We start from the raw sequence: 22,978 nt of genomic DNA on the forward strand, positions 1-22,978 counted from the left end.
GTACATGTCCGCACAAGAGGAGGGAAGAAGAATCGAATTAGTAACCTCTGCTTCATTAAGTGTGGTCCCAGCCGATTGAGTTACCTCTTGGGACTACTGACATTCTTTTATTCTTGATACAATGCTCATAATCATCATCTACCCATTGTCATCCATTGCCATGTGCTTTTTGTCATTTGTATTTGCCAATTTTATCATATCCCTCAAATAACACCATTTTAGTACAATTTCAATCATCATTTATTTTTCCTATATTACAGCATCACTTCTCTTTCTCTCTCTTTTATATATATATATATATATTAGCATACAACCCATATCATAAAACACTTGAAATTATTTTCATTTTTATATCAATTAAAATATTTTTTAAAAATAAAAAAATAAACTCTCAAAAAATATTAACAAACATTGCCTTATGGGTGTGAATGAGGTATGCATATGCCACCACACCCGCACCACTAATTTTGTACTGCTGGATCTCTGCCACGTATAGAACATCCAGATCTACCATATTATATAATGGATGCTACTTGATTGATCAATTATGTATATCATTTTGATGATTAATTTCTTGACTAACATTCACTATCCATTTTATAGGTTGTAAACACCATATAATATCTTCACGAAAAGGTATTCAATTTCAGAATCTATAGTAAATGGCTCTAACTAAATAAAAATAAAAGGCTCTAACTAAATATGCATTACTACTACTTAATAATTAATATTATAATATCATTATGATAAGATTAGAATCCTTAGATTTTATATAATAATTAATTATAAAGTAGATTTTTAAAAATTTGAAACTCTAATCGTTTTTCTATCAAATGCTTCAAATTTACCGTCTTTTAAAAATTATTATATTTCATTAAATTACATATTAAAGTGATAAAATCTAAATCTTTCAATAAAAAATAAATTAAAATTTTGAGAACTCTGTCTTAAAATTATAGTATAACATTACGCGGTGTTAAGTACCATCAACGTGTCAATTAAAAAAAAAAAAAAAAAAAAACCCATCAATTTTTGCTTCCAATTTTTTATTTATTTAAAAAACACATAAATAAAAACAGTCAATAAGTCAATAATAATAAGTATTATGGAAATAATAGTAATATTTGGCATTTGGGCCTCCTCTAAAAGAGTAATGTTGTCTCAAGGAGTAGTTCAATAGGCTATAAATCATGTTTCGTGAAATCGAGGTCATTAGTTTGAATTCTCTTTCTCATTCTCTTGCGTGAACATATAATTTAAAAAAAAAAAAGCCAAAAATTACTATTATTATTATTATTATTTTTTTATATTTTTAAAGGTAATATAACTTTTAAAATTACTATTAAATTTTAAATAAATTCTTAAATTTTGATGCGTTAATAAAATTTAGATTAAATGTTATGCGAACGTTCCTTTCTTGGAGGCTTCAAAAGCGTACGTGACTCAAAAGATAGGACACGGTAGTTGAAAAGACTGTAAGATTTCCCTTGGCTTTTGATCCTTTCTCTCAGCCCTGCAATCTAGGGTTTTCCCAAAATCCAGTAATCTTCCAAAATCCTTCAAAAGATTCAATCTTTATTGGCTATTTTTTTTTCTGGGTCTCCGATCTCTCTCACCCACCAATTCTTCTAAGCTGAGGTTCGTCCAATTCCTCAAATTTCACGCACCCTTTTGGATCAAGGCATGCTTTTGTGTATATTCCCAAATTTGGGATTTTTATTGGAAGGTTTTGGGTCAATGGGGCGCGGATTTGATCGTTGATTTCGTTTTGGATTTGAGATCTTCATCCAATTTTTCAATTTGCAGGTTTTGTGATTGATCATGACGATTCCTGATTCGGGTTTTATGATGGAAAACGGAGCCAGTTGCTTGCCGCACCCGCCCGAGGAAGAGAAACGGATCGTGACGGATTTGATGAACAAATCAGAGGCTAATTTGAAAGAAGGCAACCTTTACTACGTCATTTCCAATAGGTAAATTTTTCTTTTTTGGGTTTTTCTATTATGCCCAATCGAAATTTTTGTGTGGCAGTGCATTTTTTGATGTCTGTGTGAGGAACACTATGCATATGCTGCCCTAAGCTTATTATTTTCATGGGCATTATCATTTTTTTTAATGTTTTTGGGCATGATGAAAATTACATCTACTACGTCATTTCCAATGGCTTTTCTTTTTGAGTGTGTTTTTTTCCTTATTATTTCTGTTTTTGTATAGTACCCTATTGGAAACCTTGTATGGCAGTGCATGTTTTGATATTTGTGTGTGGAAAAGTATGCATGTGCTGGTCTAAGCTTATCATTTTCTTGGGCATGATGGGCACTACGATATTTGAACACATATATATATTTTCCTGAGCTACTTGCCATGAAAATTGTGCATTTGGGTTTCCTATGGTTGAGTTTGGGTGTGCGTTAAGAAATGATGGGAATTTTATGAAGATTTCTATGATTGGTGTGGTTTATAAAATGCTTTAGTGGATGGTGTAAGGTGTTAAAGGTTGTCCTTTTTCTGGTTTTGGGGCTTTAGCTTGTTGGGGCAGATTGTTATTCTAGGAGTTAAGTGCGGGCATTGAAGGTTTTACATGGTAAAAATGACGAGTTGGTACTTTTGTAGAATTTTCCTTTTAAAAAAAGAAGAATAAATTTAAACATTCTTTGGACATGCTTGATTTTGTACGCAATGGTCTTCTTCTTCTTCTCATTCGTTTCATTCTTTGCATGTGGGTTACTTTTTTCTTGGATGAATTCTTCTATAATTATATTTTCTTGGATTGAATACATTGACTAGATGTTGCAAATTGCTAGGAATAATTAGTAACCAGTTCAGCTGCAACAGAGTAAATTACACAATATATAACTCTTATGACATATTAAATGCGGGACATGCATTTGGTTATTGTCCAAGTACCTGTAATACTGCCTGAGCAATTGGTTGGTGTCACTAATAATGCTTGCTAAGTCGCTTTTGGATTCTCTTCATGTTGATTTTTTTTCATAAAAGGATCATGTTTGTAAATACAATTGCTCTGGCGTTTTCTTTAGGTGGTTTACAATCTGGCAGAGGTATGTTGGGCAAGGCACTGCTGAATATTCAACTGATGAGCAGTTATCTGATTCTCAACATTCGAGTGTGGTTCCTTCAAAAATGGCAGATAGACCTGGACCAATTGATAATTCTGATATAGTTCTAAACAGAAATGATAGTGAGTGCAGTGACTTAGAGCTCCTTAGAAACTTGCGGGAAGAGGTGGACTATGTTTTAGTTCCTCAAGAAGTTTGGGAAAAGCTTTTTGATTGGTAATATTTATATTTATGTTTTTCTCTGATCTAAATACTGTTGCTGTCTGATTCTTCCTATCTTTTTCTATTTTGAAGGTTATTTGTTGATTTGAAGAGAAAATAAGAAAGATTTCGTTGGAGGAATACTGTAATGGTAGTAATTCAAGGAAAGGAGTCACTAACATACTTGTCTTTGTTGTGCTCAGGTACAAAGGAGGACCAGCATTACCAAGGAAGTTGATTTTACAGGAGGGTGTTAAACATCGGCAATTTAATGTGGAGGTTTACCCACTTAGTCTTAATTTGGTTGATTCAAGAGACGACAGCCAATCAGTTGTAAGGTTAAGCAAAAAGGTACTCGCTTTTTCTTTTTAATGTGTGTTGGCTGCTATATTTCTAAGTCGCTTTTACAATGCTTTTGATGTGTTTGGAATGAAAGATGGTGTGGGTGTCTGCATGAATGGAAGGCTTTGATAGTCTTCCCTTTTTTATATTTTTTATTTTGACAAGCAATTGGACTGTTAATTTGTGCAAGCTTAAGAACTGGATAGATTTTGGCTTTTTTTTTTTCTTCTTCCTTTTAAATTAGTGTTTTTGCATTTGTGACTCCTCTCTAGTGAAAAAGTGATAAAGGGCTGTTCACCTAATCATATGATGACCATTTATGTGAAGTTGATTGCTCTTGTAACTTGAATCAGCTCAAGACGTGTTTAAATTATCAGTTTCAGACTTGGTTATGAGTAGTGATTGAATAGGTATTGGCCTGTGACATCATTTTATTTCTTGCTTTTCTCCCTATTCTTAAATCACAGAATTGGTAAGTTAAACTTGACTTGTTTGTTGAGGTCTGTGAGAGGTTTTCTGCAATCTAGTGAGCCTGGAGGATGTATTGCCATAGGCCTTGAACAGTTTCTCCTAATGAGCTATTTTTTGTTTGCCTCTTTCTTTATGATTAGAAAGTAGTAGTAAATGTACTTTACTGCTCTTGGGCCAGTGTGTTCTTTAGCTATTCTGTTAACATAAGCTTCTTCATTTGACTATTTTGGTAAATTTGAGATGCTAATTGACTAGAACTTGATTTCCTGCCAGGAATTTTAACTGAAGAGGCATTTAATGGGAAGTAGACAAACATTTGGTTTAGAGGATCCTTTAGGGGTTTGCTATCCTTTGAATTATGCCCTTTTGTGGCTGTTATGGTCATTTTGAAGCCTTGCATAATGTCATTGGCTAGTCACACACCATGCATAGATTACTCATTATTTTATTTGTGTTTCAGGCTTTTATGTGGGAGCTTTATGAGAGGGTGTGTGCACTTAAAGGAGTAGAGCAGGAAAAGGTGCTTATTTTTGAGTTTTTATCATTTGGTATCAGATTTCTTTTTCTTTGAGTTAATATAAAGTTAAGTTCTTTTTCCTTTTCTGTTGGTTATTGCTTATATAACAGGCTCGTATTTGGGACTACTTCAATAAGCAGAAACAGGTAGAGTTAAATATTAAAAACCGAACGCTGGAGGAATCAAACTTGCAGATGGACCAACATGTGAGTCCCCTGGCAATGTATTCATATTCTGGCTTGAAGTTTCAGTAGATATTGCTGTAATGATTTTATTATTCTTATCAACTGATAATAATTACTATTTTCTGTTATGGCTGCTAATGATTAATTGCATCGACTGTTTATGCTATTTTTTTAGCATCTTGTTTTTGTCTAAACTTCAACTGCTTAAGAAGTGGTAACATTGTGCAAATTGTGTTGACTGTAAGGCAAGTTGTTTAGCGTCGTGTTTTGCTCTGAATTTTAGTTGTGTTGGAAATGGAGACATTGCATGAGTTAAAGAAACATTTATTGATTTACAAACTCATCTAATGAGTCTTGAAGCCATGACTTAACGCACCATCTAATTCTTACTGGGGCAGGAGGTTCCATTTGAATTAGATCTCATTTGCAACACTATCAGGTGACTAGATAAGATAAATGTGTATATTGAAAAGAGAGAAAAAGTGATGAATGTGATTCTGTACAGAAGTGCAGTGAGATTCTAGGAAATGGTAATCCACCTTTTACTAATAATATGATTTTTTATTCTTAAAAAGTTTTTGTCATTCTGTTAACTGCACGCATATTACTTGATGTCATGTAAGTTCTATGTTTGTATTAGCACTAGGCTGGACGTTTCACTCTTATTTTTCATATCAAGATCTCTAAATTTGTGTTTTTGGTGGTTTGCTTTGACTAAACCATAGCTGCATTGTTGATGCATCCTTTTCTCTGCAGATCCTTCTGGAGGTGCAAGTTGATGGAAACGGTTCTTCTCAATTTGGTAGGGATTCAACAGGAAATGAGTTAGCTTTGGTACCCCTAGAACCTTCAAGGTCATCTGTGACAATTGCAGGGGGGCCGACCATGTCAAATGGGCATTCAACCAGTTATAGCTCTAATATGTATCGGGGAAGTAATTTGAGCACAACATTCAGTGATATAGATGACAGATATGATAGTTATAACTCTGTGAGAAAAGGAGAGCGGGGAGGATTGGCAGGACTGCAGAATCTGGGAAACACTTGCTTTATGAATAGTGCGATTCAGTGTTTAGTCCACACACCCCCTCTTGTTGAGTACTTCTTGCAAGATTACTCTGAGGAGATCAACACTGAAAATCCTCTAGGAATGCATGTAGGTCATTTGTTCCTATCTATGCTTGCCCTTCTGCCTGTTCCTATCTATTTACTTAAAATTTATAAAATTTGTTGTTGCTTTGCAGGGTGAGCTTGCACTTGCATTTGGTGAGTTACTGAGAAAATTGTGGTCTTCAGGGCGGACTACAATTGCTCCGCGTGCGTTTAAAGGGAAACTTGCTCGATTTGCTCCACAATTTAGTGGTTATAATCAGCATGATTCTCAGGTTAGTACTGCAAAATGTCAAAATACTTAACTTTTCTGCTGTGATTGTCAGTAGATATCATCCATGTTATATTTTCTCAGAGAGAGTTGTATTTTCATCCATTTATGATTTTGTGAAAAGAAAGTAATGATCATTCTGAGGAAAAATCATGGAAAACCATAACAGATAATATTCACTTAGTTATGTGATTAGTATCTCAAGTATTCTAATTATTATGTACTTACATCTAGATATTTTGATTATTTGAAAAAAATAGTTTATTCTTTCGGAAGTGTTAATTTATTACTTGAATCTGATCAATGGGGTTTTCTAGTGGTATGCTGCACCTATTTATCCGATAGTTACAAGGAAATGACTTTATTAGTAATTATATGTTGTTCTATACATTAGGGGTTCTCTTCTATACTTACTGTGTGCTAGGGTTGTGCCCCTTTGCGTTTTCAATGAATTTGAATACTTGCATATAAAAAAGAAATGTAATTATAAGTTGTACTTTATGCCACATCTAAGATGTTTGGACATCTTGGTTCTTAAGTGTTGTTACTAGTCAATTAATTGTTGGCTGCCCGTCCCATTGAATGTTGAGAAGCCATTTGGAGTTCCTTTTGTTTATTTTTTTACATGACCTTTATGTTTGCTCTTAATTATGAGATTGCTTCTCTCTAGGAACTTCTTGCCTTCTTACTAGATGGGCTGCATGAAGATTTGAATCGTGTCAAACAAAAGCCCTACATTGAAACGAAGGATTCAGACGGTCGACCAGATGAGGAAGTTGCAGATGAGTGTTGGAAATATCACAAGGCCCGGAATGATTCAGTTATTGTAGATGTTTGCCAAGTAAGCAATTCTTTTAATTTATGCTTGTTTCATGGGAATTTGCGTTTATGTTATAGTTGCTATATGATTTTCCCTAGAAAATTTAAATTAATAAATCATAGTGATGTAGTTAGTTGAACCTTGCTGCGTAGCCAATATGATCTACCACATCTAAAAATCCCTTGGGGCCACAAGGGATTGTTAACCCCAAGCTTCAACACCTTACAGGTACAAACAATCCCTTGGGGCCACACCTCCTGGTGAAAAGCCAGCGATTTAACCAGTTCTGTGTAGGAAAATTTCCTAGGGTGCGGTGCACGGGACCATGGTTTACTCTGCAGGGGTGGGTCCGAAGGGCACTGCCTTGGAGAGGTTCCCCGACATTATAAAAAAAAACTATGTTCTTAATATACAAGGTGCTGTTTTGGGATTTTTTTTATCAATTAGAATTCTTCAACCACCTCAATGAATTCTGTTCCTCCATGATCTTGTATTCTTTTGTACTCAAATCTTTTGCTTACTCTTATAAAAAAAGTCTTTTACTACTAAAAAAACCCATTTCAAAACATCTTTTTTAAGTATATTAGGTCTCCATTTTGTTGTTACTTTTATGAACAAATAACCTGTAGGTTTGAGTAATCAATAATGAAAAAAGTTATAAGTTCTTATAGCATAGTACAATTTTAGGATAAAATTTTGTTAGACATTGTTTTCTTTGAATCTAAATAATGCAAATTTTTTCTCAGGGTCAATACAAATCCACACTAGTTTGCCCAGTCTGTGGCAAAATCTCAATTACTTTTGATCCTTTTATGTACTTATCATTGCCACTACCTTCAACTGTCACCCGGACAATGACAGTAACCATGTTTTATGGTGATGGAAGCGCTCTTCCAATGCCTTACACAGTGACTTTGCTTAAACATGGTTGCTGTAAAGATCTTATCCAGGCATTGGGTACTGCATGCTGCTTGAAGAATGATGAAAGCCTTTTGCTTGCGGAGGTAAAGATATCTTTAGCTGATTTTGACCCTTTTGTTTTTTCTAGTACTAACTGTTTCACTTATGATTTAATTCTTGTGGCTGAGGGACTTGATTTTGATTTTCTAGGCTTATGATCACCGGATTCATCGGTATTTTGAGAACCCTTTGGAACCATTGTCTTCAATAAAGGATGATGAACTTATTGTGGCCTACCGACTATCCAAAAAGGGGACGGGAAGAACAAAACTCGAAATTATCCATCGAGTGCAGGATAAGTAAGCTTGCTTCCTTCAATTTCTGGAAATTTCGTTTTCGGTTTGGTAATTGGACGTTATTTTTAAGTACTTTGGTGAGTCCCAGCTTTGATGGCACATGGTCTGTATGAGCTGAGCTGAATTGAGTTATGTTTGACACAGCAGAAGATATTTTTTGTTCCACTTATAGTATGAGCGAGGCCTCATTAGAAATAAGACAAAATTGAATGTTGAGAAGGATGATACATGGGTGTGATATTGATGTAATATGATCTGTATGATTATCTGTTATTTTCTCCACGATCATTTATCTATTGCCTTTCTGATCAGGTATACAAGGACTTCGATTATTGTACAAAATTTATGCATATTTTTCTTATCAGATATTTTCAAAACAACCCTGGTGCATTGGTTTTAGTAGGTGGCTACATCGTAGAATGGTGCAACTCAATTTTTCTAATACAAATTTGTTTGGGTGTGTGTGAGAGAGAGAGAGATGACTAGTGCCATAGTTCTTTCCACATATGCTGATCAAGCTATTCATTCCCCCCCCCCCCCCCCTTTTTTGAGGATCAATTCTTCTTAACCAAAGCTGCTGATTGTGCTGTGCAGATCTATATCAGACAATCTAAAGGCTGTTGGTAGGAAGCTTTTTGGAACGCCTCTGGTGACTTATTTGGATGAAGATCCTCCAAATGAAGCTGAAATTAGTATAGCTGTTTCTAGAATGCTATCACCGTTGAGAAGAACATATTCTTCTTTATCTAAGGCTCATAGCAGCAAGGAAAATGGCTTTGTTTCAGAAGCTATCGATGAACCGTTGGACACCTACAATGCTCTTTCTGGACCAGGAGACGAATCAATGGACAACACAGAATTAGAGGGAACATCCAGCAGGGACTTATCCTTCCAGCTCTTTTTAACTAATGCAAATGGTTTGAGCTGCAACAAGCCTATCGAAAAGGATTCTCTCATAAAATCCAGTCCACTTGTTAAGGTTTTTATGGACTGGAGTGATAAAGAACATCAATTATATGATTCTAGCTACCTCAAGGATCTCCCAGAGGTTCACAAGACTGGGTTCAGTGTGAAAAAAACCCGGCAGGAAGCTGTCTCTTTGTTTTCATGCTTGGAAGCATTCTTAACAGAAGAACCTCTAGGGCCTGATGACATGTGGTATAGTACTTTTCCTTATAACTGCCTTTAGATGACATTATTAGGAATTATCCACCAATGCATTTCATGTTTGGCACTTTTCATACCTCATCGTCCTATCTTATAATTTTAAAACTGCAGGTACTGCCCAAGGTGCAAGGAACATAGACAAGCGACAAAAAAACTTGATTTGTGGATGTTGCCAGACATCCTTGTTGTTCACTTGAAACGATTCTCATATAGCAGATATCTAAAGAACAAACTTGACACTTTTGTGAATTTCCCCATTCGCAATCTTGATTTGAGCAAATATGTAAAAAGCAAGGATGGGCCATCTCACATGTACGAGTTATATGCCATCAGCAATCATTATGGTGGTCTTGGAGGTGGGCACTACACAGCCTATGCCAAGGTAAAGGATCTAGTAATAACAATCCTTTTTATTTATTTATTTATTATTATTATTATTATTATTATTAATTTCTATATATTGAATCTTAAGTGAGAGATGCCGAGTGAGATACCATAGTACATGCCATCTCAGATTTTGCTTATAAATTGTATTGGATATGATTGGAAGCTGGTTCTTATGCATTTACTTTTACCGATTGTGCAGTTGATTGATGAGAATAGATGGTACCATTTCGATGACAGTCATGTTTCTCCTGTCAATGAAGCTGAGATCAGAACTTCGGCTGCTTATCTTTTATTCTATCAGAGAGTTAAAACTGAACCAAGGTCAGAAGCAGGAGAGACATCGCGGGCTCACATGGATTTTTGAAGGCAATGACTCTGTTCATTTTGCTGTTTCATGGATTTTGAGCTTCCATTTTACAAGGTTTAGCTGATTTGTTGAGGCACTATGTCCATAGAAATGATGCTATTGCTTAGCCAGGCAAACCTGAGAAACCAAGGCTTTAGGATACGGATCACTGAGATTGAAGTGGACATGAGCAAGGTTTAAGGGAGCAGTTTCAGAAAGAAATTTGGCCAAGTGAGAGATTAAGGATAGTTGCATTTATATAGTAGAAACTTAGGCTGTTATTAGATTCCTGAGTAATGCTATAAGTCTTCCTAGAGTCTTATTAGAGTCATCCCAAATGTAATGTAGCTTTTAAAATCACTCTTGAATTTAAGATGTGATTTATTAATTGGTGATTCTAAAAGTTACATTACATTTAAAATGACTCTAAGATGACTATAGGAAGACTTATAACATTACTCTAGATTTCCTCATGTTTTGTGCTATCTGGGTTATGCAAAGAGTGGCTGCAGTTAATTCTTCTCCTTACCGCTTGTTCTCCAAAATGCCCTTAATCTGATGTATCCAACTATGGTGCTTATTCTATTGAAAATCATTGTGATCATTCCAGTTCTGTAAGGCGTTGAAATGGGAGAAAGCTTTTGTACGGAGAAAGCTTTTGTACGGACGCCCCCTTGTATGATCAAGTTTCAAGACAAATATGAAAGAAGAAATAAATAGATAGCATTTTTTGTTATTATTTATTATTCCATTGAAGTCACATCCTCAGATTTAGATACCGCGTGCGAGGTTGCCCGAGCTCCCAACTGCTTGGACAGGCAACCTCGCACCCAACTGCTTGGGCAGCTCGAACAGCTTGAAACTGGCAAGGAAAATTTGGTGAGTCACACCAACTGTGGGGGGGGCCCAAAAGGGGAAGAAAGGTGCTTTGCCCAAAAGTGGAGGAAAAGTGCTTTGGAGAGCATCCAATTCCTAACTACTTAATAATTAACGCAATGAATGATGCCCTAACATCTTCTGCTAACAGCAATGGAAAAGGACACAACAAACATCTTTTGAATAATATAAGCTAAGGCTATTCTATAAAATGCGGTCCATCTCTTTAAACCTACCAAACTCTTCATCAACAACCATTGCCTAACGCCTTAAAATAATTGTTATACCGAGACAGATCCGCCTGCAACAACAACAAAAAAGAAAGCGGAGAAAGCTACAGCTCAGTGCCAACGAAAAAGAGGAAAAAGTACAGACCACCACCAAATGATCCAACCACAATCCTCGATCAACCCTACGCTACCCTACACTCCATTATTGATCAAATCAAAGAAAATGTTAAAGTGGGGGGGGGGGGGGTGGTAAAAGGGCCCGATTGCATCAGGCTTTTCTGTGTAGGCTCCCCCCCCTCCATTGGGGAATTTTCATGTCAGCACTTTGGTTTGAACTTTGATGAAGATGATGATTCCCAGAACATAGTCGCGTACAAGCAAAGAAAACAAGGCAGGATTTTTGAGACCTTTTCCTAAGTCCGAAGCTGCCTCTCTGTCTTGTTTTATTCTCTTGCTTTTAACGGCTCTCCTCCTTTTTTCTAGCAGCATACTAGGCGGTTGAAAGCAATATCCAACGCTCCCCGCTCGTCCCACTTTAATAGACAACCAATTGCATCATCATATACACGAAGAAAAAGAATAGCGGGCCAATACCCAATTGCCATCTTTCCTGAAATCAATCAAAAGCCACCACCATTACTCTCAGTTTTAAAAACAAAACAAAACAAAGCATTTAAATAAATCTGATTCTAAAAATCTAAAGTCAATTTCTTTTTGTATAAAGTTTTACCCCAAACCCTGTTTATAAGAATTTAAAAACCCAGTTTCTATTCGTCAATCCACAGAATATCTAACTTGTGAGATTGGTATCGTTTTCTGTGCACCATTATTTATTTATTTTTTCAGTGCACACCGTGGTGTCCCCGTCAGTTCCTAAAATATGGTTCATGGAGCTTCTTATCTTATCTGAAAAATTGGAACTGGACCACTAAAACACTGTGCACATGACCTTTTGTCCCATGTGTGTGTCTCTTATCTGAGAAATGAACATGGGGAAGAGAGTCTCTACGTCAGTGAGGAGATTAAGGCTTTAATTTAATATAACATTGTTTCATTGCATCTCCTTCAAACATGGCTTATATTAAGGGTTATTTGGTAATTTAAAATTTTTTTAAAAAAAAACTGGTAAAAATTAATTAAGTGATTTGAAAGATTCTACTTAAAAATTAGTTACTCACCATAGAAGAAGAAGAAGAAATGGACAAATAACCGGTAGAAGAACTCGCCGGCGTGGAGGGTTGGGTACCGGAAGTCCCAGGAGAAGAGCCACCAAAAGTGGTAGCATTGCTAGAACCGTCGTTCATGGCAATCCCAAGCGAGTACGCGGGCGTCCCATCGGGCTTAAACAAGCCGTAGTTCCTCTCCGAAGTAGGACCAGGCTTCATGTTCTCGTTGAACAAAGCGAAGACGTAGATGTTCAGCTCCGAGCTGGGCCTCATGGGCGTGCCCTTCTTCTTCGGCTCCGTCATCAGCTTAATGAGATTCCCATTGTACTTCTTGGCGTTCTCCGGGGAGGCGCCGGCCTCGTCCCCGTCCCCTCTCGACGGCCACCCCGTCTCCGATAGGTGCACCGGCAGCTTCTTGTACCCCAAGGCACCCAGCGCCGCGTACACCGCGTCAATCTGGGCGAACAGCATGTTGTCGTAGTGGAGGCTCGTGGAAGGGTCCACCACACCTGCGTTTTGCTCGAACAGCACGAATTCTAGCGGGATCTGTTCAAATCATGTGGAAGAACCAGCACACTATTTAGCTACAATGGAAGCCTTCCTAATTTTAAATGATTAGAAATAATTAATAATTAAATAGCATATTTTAAAATTACTATTTTTTAATTAACAAGAAATTCAAACGGACTCATTATTAATTAAATAATCATATTAATATATAGTTTAAATAAAATTTCTGTCCTTGTTTAATATGTTATTAGATAATCAATGTTCTAAAACTTAAACAGCCAAATAACATGATCATCGCTCCAATGCAACTCAAGGCCATTTCTCAAAACTTAAATTAGTAGGAAAAAAAAGTTAAAAAAATTCAATCTTTTAATTAGAAATATTCAGACAGAACCTGCTTGGGACTCGCTTTGTAGGCGAAGAAAGGGTAGGCGTTAATCAAGAATGGCGAGCAGGTCTTGGAGTGGAAATTGAGGATGGGAGCTATACAGTTTACCAGATCCCGGCGAAAAGCTCCGGCGGATGGTGGGTACGAGGTCTCCAGAATGGCCAACGAGTGTGCGGTGGTCACGCTCACTTGCTTGTCCAAACCCAGGTTCACGAGCGCAGTGTGCACGTTCTGCATCGCCGGAAGGAGGTTTCCCGTGAGGGAACTGTCGTTGAAAGTGAGGACTTCGTTGCCGACAAAGATGGCGGTGATTTTCGTCGCGGGGAGGAAGGCCTGGACGTTGGTCTTGACCCAAGCTTGGGCCTTGTCCGGGTCCTTCATCTTCGCCAAGTACTCGTTCCCCAGACCCACCATGAATTCCACGCCGGAGTTGGCAAATGCTTTGAGCACCCGTGGATCTGCGTCGTACAGCTTCACCTTTGTGGCTCCAATTGATTTGACAAGCGGCACTACGTTTTGTGGTAACGGCAGATTGTTGGCTATTTGGCCGTAGTTTACCCCAATTGAAGCCACCATTGCAGGAAACACAACAATGCCTACTACTACAGAGACACCCACATGAGAAAAATTAAAAAGTCAGCAAATTTACCACACCAATTCCCCAAACCAACCCAAAAGATTCAAAAATTTTAAGAAACAAGAGACGCCCACAAGAGAAGAATGAAAAAAGATAGCAGATTTACAAAACAAATTTCCCAAACCAAACCAAAACTACATAATTTTTGAGAAACAGAGGATTATGTTCATGTTAAGTACCCGAGATGAAAAGCAGTGAAGACCAGTAGTGGAATGTAGTCAAATCCATGGTAATGGGATCCTTCTCTAGCAGGAGATGGAGATGAATGAAAGTCGGTTGATTGGTAGCGAATGAAGTGCTCCGAAAGAGAGATCCACTGACAAAGTAAGCAAATGTGGCTCTTAAAAAATAGTAAAGGTGTCTCTGCAGATGACGAATGGTTAGTAACCACTGCGAGTGTGAATGTGAGTGTGGGAGAGCCTCTCAATCTTCACAGCTAAAAGGCAGTGTGTATACGCAACCGAGAAAGCTACAGGCCAAGAGAGAGAGAGAGAGAGGGGCAGAGATGGGGGAGTAATAGTGTGCACCCGGCGCAGAATAGCGGAAAGTTGGGCAGTATTCGTTGAAGCTGCCTGATTATAGTGTGATTATTATATATTAGGGGGGAGTGAGACTGTGTGACCCTGTCATTTTTGTCGTTTTTGTTAAAGTAGCAGCAGAGACTCACAGAGGCATGTAGTTTGTGTGCTCTGATTGATTTTTTTGGTGAGGGACGGTTATGATGGAGGTTTGTGGGGCCCAAGAGTTGTTCTCCGACAATCTTCACATGGTCACCATTCTCAAAAGATGAAGCTTTTTGGGGAAACAAACGTTTTCTCTCTTCACTGTAATGTGTATATATATATATTGTTTCTTTTCATTCCGAAAGAAACGATGAAACGAACAGCATAAGATACGTGGGATACATGCAAAGCAAAAAAGAGACGTTTGTGCCTTTCGGTGGCTCTTTATGATTTTATCATTCTGATTGATGACTCCCAGCCGCTGATTCTATGGGATAACACCATTTGTACAACTTAATTGCTGATATCATACAACATTAGCAGGTGTGTTTGATATGTGACCTTAACCGTTTACTAATGCTTGTTCCATAGTTATGATTGCTTAAATAAAAACAAAACCTCCAAATAAAGAACTACAAAGTCGTGTATGAGTGTTTGGGCCTTGACAGATGGCTTGGAATTGGTCTTTCATCATTAATTGCTGCTAGTTTATTCTCAGCTACTTAGTTGGTAAATTAGGTGAGGAGAATATTGGCCATTTATCTATTTGCTGCCATTTTTCAGAAAGTATTTGGAATAACTTTTTTTCCGGAAAGTATTTGGAATAACCTTTAGAGTAGAGGTAATGGTTGGAATAAATGGTCGGACAGCCTAAAAGTTATTTGATCAGTCTCATATGAGTCTTCTTGTATTACTTGTTCAAATTGCAAACAATTAGAGTAAAATGAATCCCAATCAGCTACAACATACACTATTTTAACACAAAAGAAATGCGAGATTGTTTCGGATGAGAAATAAAGAGTAAACTCCTTTTAAGGGCGTCCGGGGTTTTGCTTGCCCTGTTTGCCTCCTTGGAGGCGCTTGCTCGTCTTGTTTTTTTTTAAAGCAAGAGGTAAAAATTATGCTTGGCATGAATGTGAAGCAAGAATTTGCTTGGCATGAATCAGTATGTAGGACAAAAGAGACACTAGTATAGACAACTTTTATTTACTTACATAATGCTTGAAATTATTAAGCAAGAACTACTAAAAACGGTTCTACACTGGTTCATAGCAGCATATGTTAGCTGCATCAATTTTTCTACACAGCCTTAAATATCACTAACCCTTATAAGCAGCACTTACTTCTTCACCAGGCATGTTGCTTTTGCTGACACGGGTCAGAAACTTGAATGAGGTGAAGAGCCAACAGTGCTACTATGATATAGTACTTGACCAGATCTGTTAGTGTACTTTATTCAACCCGATGCTAGTAGGCCGCGTGCTCAAGGAGTGGCAACATTTTCCTTGGCAAGAGGAGCAATTTCCTCCCCTTCAATTCCAGGTTCACTGCCGTCAACATTCAGGCTCAGCAGCATCTTTTCCCAAAGTTTGGCTGGCCCCTGCATCAAAGGATTCAAACCAATGCACATTGTCAGTTAAATCAATGAAGCAGAGAAAAACATTTACATTAAATCAATTCTTTGTAGTGCTTTAGCTTATGCAATTGAATTTTTCTCAGCAGAATGCGAGTAAACTTTTCGAGTGGAACAAGCTTTCCTCAAGGCACTAACCTTCCATGAAAGATCTTGGGCCATGCCATTCTGAATCATCTCTTTCAAGGCAGGGGTGCCATAGGATGCGAGAGCTCTCTTGACAGATGTTGCTATTGCAGTTACATCAGCTGGATCAATTTCATCACACTGAAAGCATCCAAGTTACACAGATTCATCATTTTCCATACAAGAACAAGGAAGACAGCAAGTGTGAGCACTTGCTGCCACAGAAAAGCAGGAAAAGTCATTTGCTTACCACAACATTGAAAGCTCCCATCTGAAATCCAGTAAACCCTTCTTTGACAGTGTCAACAAGTCCACCGGTTGAGGCAACAATAGGCACCTGTGGCAAAGTTCCACCCCATGAACCGACAATCAGTCTAAGCCATACAAAATTTGTCAAGTGAGATCATCATGGTAGCTAAATGGAAAGAAAGGCCTAAAGCTTTTTACCGTTCCATATCGCATGGCATGCAACTGAATGAGACCACATGGTTCAAATCTACTTGGGATCAGCATAAAATCAGCGCCAGCAATAATCATATGGGCTAAGGAGACATTGAATTTTGCCACTCCCCTTGCCTTTTCAGGATATGATATCTCCAGCTGTTCAATTTGCTTCTCCATTTTCTTTTTGCCAGTTCCCTGATTGAAACAACAGATGCCATTATCAAACTCAACTTTATGCCTTTCACAACAGCTATGATTTGCAAGACAACAATTATGAATGGATACTCACAAGGACTATGATCTGAGCATGCTCCTTAATGAACTTTGGAATAGCTGCCGCTAGAATATCCGAACCTTTCTGCTCTTCTAGTCTTCCAATGAATCCTATCAAAGGGATATCTCTGTCAACAGGCAACCCAACTTCTGCTTGAAGGGCTTCCTTCAATAGAGGCTTTGCATCCATAACCTGAAAATTGTAATACCAATAAGTAGAGATTTTCACCGCCAAATATCCTAGGAAGCTGCAAGTTTTCTATAAGTTACTTACAGTTGTGGCGTCATATTTAGGATCTAAGTATTTGTCTGTGGCTGGATTCCACTCTTGAACATCCATTCCATTCGCAATACCACTTATGCCAGTCTTACGAATGATGTTATCCAATTCCACACCTTTTTCAACTCCTGAAATAAGTTCCTGGGCATAGTATGGGCTCACAGTTAAGACCCTATCTGACTCTATTATTCCTGCCTTCATGCAATTGATTTTCCTTCCCTTCACTGGCTTCTCATACCTGCACAAAACATTTAGCAAGCGGAATAATTCAACAGATCCTTCTCAGTTGGGAAATCCTTGTTTTTTTTTTTTTTTTTTTCCTTTCTAGGCAAGATAAAACTTCATCACATAAAAAGAAATACACGTGTTCCAGGGAATTACATACAAAACCAGAAAAAGAAAAAGACAAAAATGAGCCTTTAATAGATATTCCAACCCAACCAGTACAAAACTAAATTGAAGCAAGAAAATCTGGAAATGGATCGAATCCTAGTCCAATAACTTCTTAGCACAAAGGCCAGGAAAAGGGCCACCATGGATGGTGGTTTCCTTGTTCTAATGGAAACAAGAATCACTATAAAATACATACCCATCAAAAAAGTCGAAAGAACTCTTGAATTGTTCAGGCAAATTGAGAAGTGGGAAGTCTGGAAAGCCAAATCTGCCCTGGTAGGCTATGTTGTGGATGCAGAAAGCAACCTGCCATCATTTATCAAGCTGTGTCAGCCCCAAGGAATGAAAATTCAAGTTAACTACAATTCCATTTGATGCACTTCAAAGCAAGGGCACCTTACCTTGGCAGTTTCGAACATGCCCCTTGGTTTGTACATGCTTTTTAGGTAGCATGGAAGAAGAGCAGTGTGCCAATCATTGGCAATGAAGACAACATCCTCGCCTGCAAGAGGCAGAAAAGAGTATCCTTAATGAAGCTATTTATTGACAGAAACTTAACAGGTTTTAAGAATGAGAGAAGGGGTCCACACCATATGGTCCTGAGAAGTATGGATTTGTGTTTAAGTTCAGAACCCTTGGTGCCTCCAGAGCAGCCTGAATGATAAGAAGGGAAAAAGGGTGAATTTGAGTTATACCAAAAGTCAAAGTTAGAAGTATGAGATCAAACATTGTGCTAAACAATTAATCGCCAGTACATTAAGCAAGTTAAATTGAAGGTTTGCCCTAATTGACCCATCAAGTAATAACTTCCAGGCTATTACACAGTGTACGGCAGCTCTTTTCCAGTTTATTGCAAGAATACAAACAAAATTTATTCAGTTCAAATTTCTGCAGCAAACATTTTTCCATCCACCTATAGCCTTAAGAGGTGATAGATAATTCAGAAAACTTAAACATCTGTGAGTGCACTTCACTTGGCACCTAACTTGACCGTCATATACGAACTCTACTATGGAATTACCATGATGAATTTGCCGTTTGAAAAGTCGATTTTAATGCTTTATTCAATTTTCCCCCCAATGCAGCGGCTGAAGACTGAAACTAGTAAATAAATTAAAAGGAACAAAGGATAAGTTACCTGGCACAACAAGCTGAAACGAAGTAGGTTATCCTGGTAATCTAATCCAGCTCTAGGACCATAGATTTTGGATCCAGTTTTGCCCCATACCTTAAGCATTCAGAAACTTAAACATTAGATGAATATTTAATCCATTTTGATACTACAGCGAAGACCCAAGATTTTGGTGCTAAATAAAATTTTAAACCTTCTCAAGGAACATTGGGTGATCCACAAATACTCGATCAACTCCTCGTTTGTAGCAGTGGAAGAAGCGAACAGTTTCAATTCTGTCCCCAACTTTTATCTGCATATGAGAAGGCAATCAGAGGAAAATTCATATGCATAGACATTTGACTGAGACATGATCCCCATGAACAAAGGAAGATTCTCCCAAAACACAAGATAACTGTGAATATTTACCTCAACTTGAACATCAGTGTCCCATGTATCTTTGTACTGGTCATAGCGTGGAGAGACAGTCATAACACGGTGCCCATTAGCCTACACATTAATTAGGCATAATAGTCATTTAATACCTTATCGAACAAAGCCCAACTAGTACCAGAAAAGCTAACAAGCCGAAACAGTTTCAATTGCAAATCAAGCAATGAGAATAATCAAAAAGTGAAAGAGAAGTCCACTTACCGCCATAGCTGGTGGCAGTCCTCCAAGAACATCACCAAGTCCACCAGTTTTGCTCCATGGACCAACCTCGGCTCCCACGAAGACCAAGTTCATTCCTTGTCCGCATATAACTTTCCCAGCAGGCCTCTCGTTCTCAGTGTTTTTTACTTTGTGCCCTGCTTGCCTGGCAATTGCTTTTGTCTGGGTTCTCATCTTTAGCATATCCAACTTGTTCAAAGATCTTAACCCATTATGGGTCATTGCCTGGTTCCTTAAGCCTATCTGTGCCATGTTTGCTTTAGTTTCTGATCCTGAAGTTCCATGACTGTTGACGGGTGAAGTTCTTGACACAAAGTGTGAGGCGATCAGAGTTGCCATTGATAATGTCTTCAATCTGCCACAAATAGCCAAAGTAGTTTACAAAATGTTCTACAAAATAAAAGAAATTTCAATAACAATTGCTAATCCATAAAATGAACTTCACAAACAAATTCAGATGCTATCATCTAGCTGGGAATTCCTATCTAGTGACCTGACTTCATCCATGTATACAATTAGAGATACTTAAATCATTCTAGCCACAATCTTCTCACATCTCATCCAGACTCGGTTATTAATCATTCACTTGACTAATTTATGCCAAACGTTCTCCTGATTGTTAACAGGATTCCTTTAATTAACCAGCTTTTTTTTTTTCCACATAATCGGAGATTGCTTGTAACAAATACATAATTTATTATAACAGCAAAGGCTCAGTTGGCATTTCAACCTTCATTCCAAGTTTCCGGCTCGTTTGGCAACATTTTTTTTTTTTTTTTGTTTTTTTAGCAAAAGGCAAAAGCATTAACCAACGATTCATCAAACAAAACACTTAAAACTACTTTCTCTTTCACCTTTCACGTCACATCACAACCAAAAAGCAAAAAAATACTATCCAAAAACTTTTATTAAACGAACCCTACATATTTCAAGAGCGAAAACAGAGCCGAGCTGACTAAGCAAGAGTTTTACAGGCATCTACCGGGTTTTGATCATCGACTAACAGTCAATATTTGGACTTAAAGAAGCCTCCTATTCTATCTAAATCATGCTCCAAGACTGGTGGTCCAACTCCAACTCATCTAAAACTAAATGATACACTCATACACATGCTAAACAAATCAAATTTAAACATAAACCCATGATAAGAAGGAGGCTTTAGCATAAGTCAGTAGTAACAAAGCTACAAACCAGTGAAGAAGATGAGATAGACCAAAGATCAGTACATGGTACCCATAAAAGTACTTGCTATATATACATATGCTAAAGCATTAGAAAGTGAATTTAAACATAAACCCATGATTAAAAATAAGCATTAGCATAAGTCAGTAGTAACAAACCTACAAACCAGTGAAGAACATAAAAAAGGACCAAAGATCAGTAAATGGTATTGGTACACATAACAGTACTTGCTATATATAAACTAACAAATCCAGAAAATCTCTCAACTTCATTTATGATCATCAACAAATTAAGAGCATACTTAGGAACTGATTCCCCAGAGATTCAGTCAATCAGTTAACAAAAGCTTTAAAAAAGAAAAAAAAAAAAAAAAGATCACCCACTTACACGAGTGAGTCCCTCAGTCTTTGCTACTGATAGTTGTCAGGTCAGCTTTGGATGTAAATGTTCACCGAAGATCATGAATATGTACTGCCACCTCGACCCTCGTGCCATTCCACGTGGTAACCATCGGGCAGTTGAGTGCTCTCTCCAGTTCCCAGGCACCTCAAGAATTGGTCAGGATGGGCCCAGAGGCTGTGTTTGAGGTCATTTTCATGTGGGAAGCCCACCTCGAGGTAAATACTTCTTTTCGCAACGACATTAGTGGCACTAAACGACATTGTAGTACCTTGCTTTGCGGTTCAGATTGATTGACTGGTGGGACTAGAGCGGGGCTCATTTTAAGGAAACCGACAAACCATCACAGGAGCTTTTTCCATTAAACTAATAATAATAAAAAAAAGGACGGTGGAGAGGAGAGTAACTTGTAAAGATGTGACATCTCTGTCGTCTTTCCGATTGAGTAAGTAATTGAATTACCAAAAGTGCCCATCACTGAACTTGTTGATTTTTTTGGAGTTGCGACATGTGAAAATCATCATTAATTGTGGATAGAGATTACTATAATTTTTTTTTATAAAAATTAACCATTTATATATAGATAATCACGTAATAATCCGCATGATACTTATCACATTTATGAATTGATGAGTAAAGTCTACTTAATTCCCTCAAATTATTATTTTAATAATAATTTACTCTTTAAATTATTAATTGCGATAATTTATTTCCAAAATTATCAAAACAATAACAATGTATCCCAATTTTTTTTTTTTTTTTTAAAAAAAAGGACTAAATTACCTTTACTAAAATAAAAAACAAAAATATTAAAAATTAATTTTTTTTAAAAAAAATTTAAGAATATTTTTGTCTTATTGAAAATTCTATAGGGGTAATCTCATCATTTTGCTAGCATTGTAGGGTACATTATCATTATTTTGATAGTTTGAGGGGTAAATTATCGTAATTGATAGTTTGATAGATAGATTGTTATTAGGGTTGTAGTTTGAGGAGGTTAAATTGATATAAGTATTCATTTAACACTTATTACATTAGTAATTAAAATATAGATTATAGCGTGATATTCATTTATATAAAATATGGACGGCCACATAAATTTGTAAAAGGTTATAATAAAAATTATAGTATACCAATAGCATCCACTTATGGATTTGTAAAAGGTTATAATAAAAATTATAGTATACCAATAACATCCACTTATGGAGTACCTATACATTAGGCTCGTTAGCCTTTAGAAGTGGTTATTCCAGCATCTCAAACCTTTTTCTAATCTCTTACGTCTTCTTTGTAGATTTTCTTGGATCGACATTAGGTGTGCACAACTTATGTGGTAAATAAATAATATATTTTTGGATGAATATACACGAATTAATATGGAATCAAAGATATTATGTTACACATTTTAAACCAAAAGATGTAGTCAAAAGAGTCCTTATGAGATGAGATGAGATGAGATGAGTGGTTTTCACTCGCTACTTGGTAGTATGTGAGTGAGGGCCTATTTGAAATTGCGTTTGAGAGGCTTAAACGTGCTTTTAATACTCAAAAAGTCCGTTTAAAAAAAAACGTATTCGTTTGGTAAAAAAATTTAAAGTATTTTTAAGAGTAAAAAATGCCTAAAAATGGTCAAAAAGTACTTTTGATAAAAGTTTAAAAATGGAGCTTTTGCCCGAAAACTCTTTTTTGACTTAAAAATTCTATTTCTCAAACGCAATCTCAAACAGACTCTTAGTCAAATGCCTGAAAATGATGAAAGTGCACCACCCGTCGCTCACGTGCGCTTTTGCCTCTAGATTTTCCCAAAGGGTGTTGGGGCTGAGCTGCCTCGATCGTTATTGCGGCCAAAAGCATATGCGTCGGTCCACCACAAATCAGTGAGAGAGAGAGAGACACAGGTTTTGAGGTGATTTGATGAAAATGCCACCTTAAATATTTTAAAATGTCTTAGTCATAACTCATCATGGGTTACAGGCCACCGTGACCTTTGAAGGCTACCAAGA

The 22,978-nt window shown here is 37.1% G+C and overlaps 3 protein-coding genes across 7 annotated transcripts; 1 reads left to right on the plus strand and 2 right to left on the minus strand.

The window, feature by feature from the left end:
• The first annotated feature begins 1,431 nt into the window (after positions 1-1,431).
• On the plus strand, positions 1,432-10,891 carry LOC132176339 (ubiquitin carboxyl-terminal hydrolase 9-like). 2 transcript variants are annotated; one of them, XM_059588517.1, is made up of 14 exons: positions 1,432-1,638; positions 1,807-1,973; positions 3,042-3,296; positions 3,485-3,632; positions 4,555-4,614; positions 4,722-4,817; positions 5,553-5,951; positions 6,040-6,180; positions 6,847-7,017; positions 7,743-8,000; positions 8,107-8,255; positions 8,847-9,410; positions 9,531-9,801; positions 10,006-10,891. In XM_059588517.1, exons 2-14 carry the CDS (start codon positions 1,822-1,824, stop codon positions 10,168-10,170), a joined length of 2,829 nt encoding a protein of 942 aa, XP_059444500.1. In that variant the 5' UTR covers positions 1,432-1,638; positions 1,807-1,821; the 3' UTR covers positions 10,171-10,891. The 2 variants fall into 2 exon arrangements, with proteins under 2 accessions (XP_059444500.1, XP_059444501.1); XM_059588518.1 differs by having other exon boundaries at positions 1,434-1,541.
• Positions 10,892-11,182: 291 nt separating this feature from the next.
• Positions 11,183-14,535, minus strand: LOC132176340 (glucan endo-1,3-beta-glucosidase 11). The gene is made up of 4 exons (XM_059588519.1): positions 14,139-14,535; positions 13,329-13,924; positions 12,437-12,970; positions 11,183-11,868 (listed from the first exon to the last, which is right to left on the minus strand). The coding sequence occupies exons 1-4, from the start codon at positions 14,185-14,187 to the stop codon at positions 11,794-11,796; spliced, it is 1,254 nt and encodes a 417-aa protein (XP_059444502.1). The 5' UTR covers positions 14,188-14,535; the 3' UTR covers positions 11,183-11,793.
• Positions 14,536-15,632: 1,097 nt separating this feature from the next.
• Positions 15,633-21,066, minus strand: LOC132173938 (granule-bound starch synthase 1, chloroplastic/amyloplastic-like). Of its 4 annotated transcripts, none has more exons than XM_059585622.1 (14): positions 20,964-21,066; positions 19,377-19,749; positions 19,152-19,232; positions 18,937-19,035; positions 18,750-18,839; positions 18,202-18,265; positions 18,013-18,113; positions 17,808-17,917; positions 17,213-17,456; positions 16,955-17,131; positions 16,669-16,860; positions 16,472-16,558; positions 16,234-16,362; positions 15,633-16,062 (listed from the first exon to the last, which is right to left on the minus strand). In XM_059585622.1, the coding sequence occupies exons 2-14, from the start codon at positions 19,731-19,733 to the stop codon at positions 15,946-15,948; spliced, it is 1,848 nt and encodes a 615-aa protein (XP_059441605.1). In that variant the 5' UTR covers positions 19,734-19,749; positions 20,964-21,066; the 3' UTR covers positions 15,633-15,945. The 4 variants fall into 4 exon arrangements, with proteins under 4 accessions (XP_059441605.1, XP_059441606.1, XP_059441607.1 ...); XM_059585623.1 differs by lacking the exon at positions 20,964-21,066 and adding an exon at positions 20,735-20,833; XM_059585624.1 differs by lacking the exon at positions 20,964-21,066 and adding an exon at positions 20,586-20,604.
• Positions 21,067-22,978: the final 1,912 nt, after the last annotated feature.

Source organism: Corylus avellana, chromosome ca3, assembly GCF_901000735.1.
Source record: "Corylus avellana chromosome ca3, CavTom2PMs-1.0".
Classification (NCBI taxonomy): domain Eukaryota; kingdom Viridiplantae; phylum Streptophyta; class Magnoliopsida; order Fagales; family Betulaceae; genus Corylus; species Corylus avellana.

What these genes read in the sequence shown, in the direction of transcription:
- LOC132176339 (XM_059588517.1), top strand. Translation starts at nt 1,822, where the DNA reads ATGACGATTCCTGATTCGGGTTTTATGATGGAAAACGGAGCCAGTTGC. An exon ending in AAGGAGTAGAGCAGGAAAAG is followed by an intron (nt 4,615 to 4,721) that starts GTGCTTATTTTT and finishes CTTATATAACAG; the next exon opens with GCTCGTATTTGGGACTACTT. An exon ending in TTATTGTAGATGTTTGCCAA is followed by an intron (nt 7,018 to 7,742) that starts GTAAGCAATTCT and finishes ATTTTTTCTCAG; the next exon opens with GGTCAATACAAATCCACACT.
- LOC132176340 (XM_059588519.1), bottom strand. Translation starts at nt 14,187, where the DNA reads ATGGATTTGACTACATTCCACTACTGGTCTTCACTGCTTTTCATCTCG. An exon ending in TTCACTGCTTTTCATCTCGG is followed by an intron (nt 13,925 to 14,138) that starts GTACTTAACATG and finishes GTGTCTCTGTAG; the next exon opens with TAGTAGGCATTGTTGTGTTT. An exon ending in TTTCTTCTTCTTCTTCTATG is followed by an intron (nt 11,869 to 12,436) that starts GTGAGTAACTAA and finishes GATTGATTTCAG; the next exon opens with GAAAGATGGCAATTGGGTAT.
- LOC132173938 (XM_059585621.1), bottom strand. An exon ending in ACCCAATGTTCCTTGAGAAG is followed by an intron (nt 18,840 to 18,936) that starts GTTTAAAATTTT and finishes TGAATGCTTAAG; the next exon opens with GTATGGGGCAAAACTGGATC. An exon ending in TCTTTCGACTTTTTTGATGG is followed by an intron (nt 17,457 to 17,807) that starts GTATGTATTTTA and finishes TGTTTTGTGCAG; the next exon opens with GTATGAGAAGCCAGTGAAGG.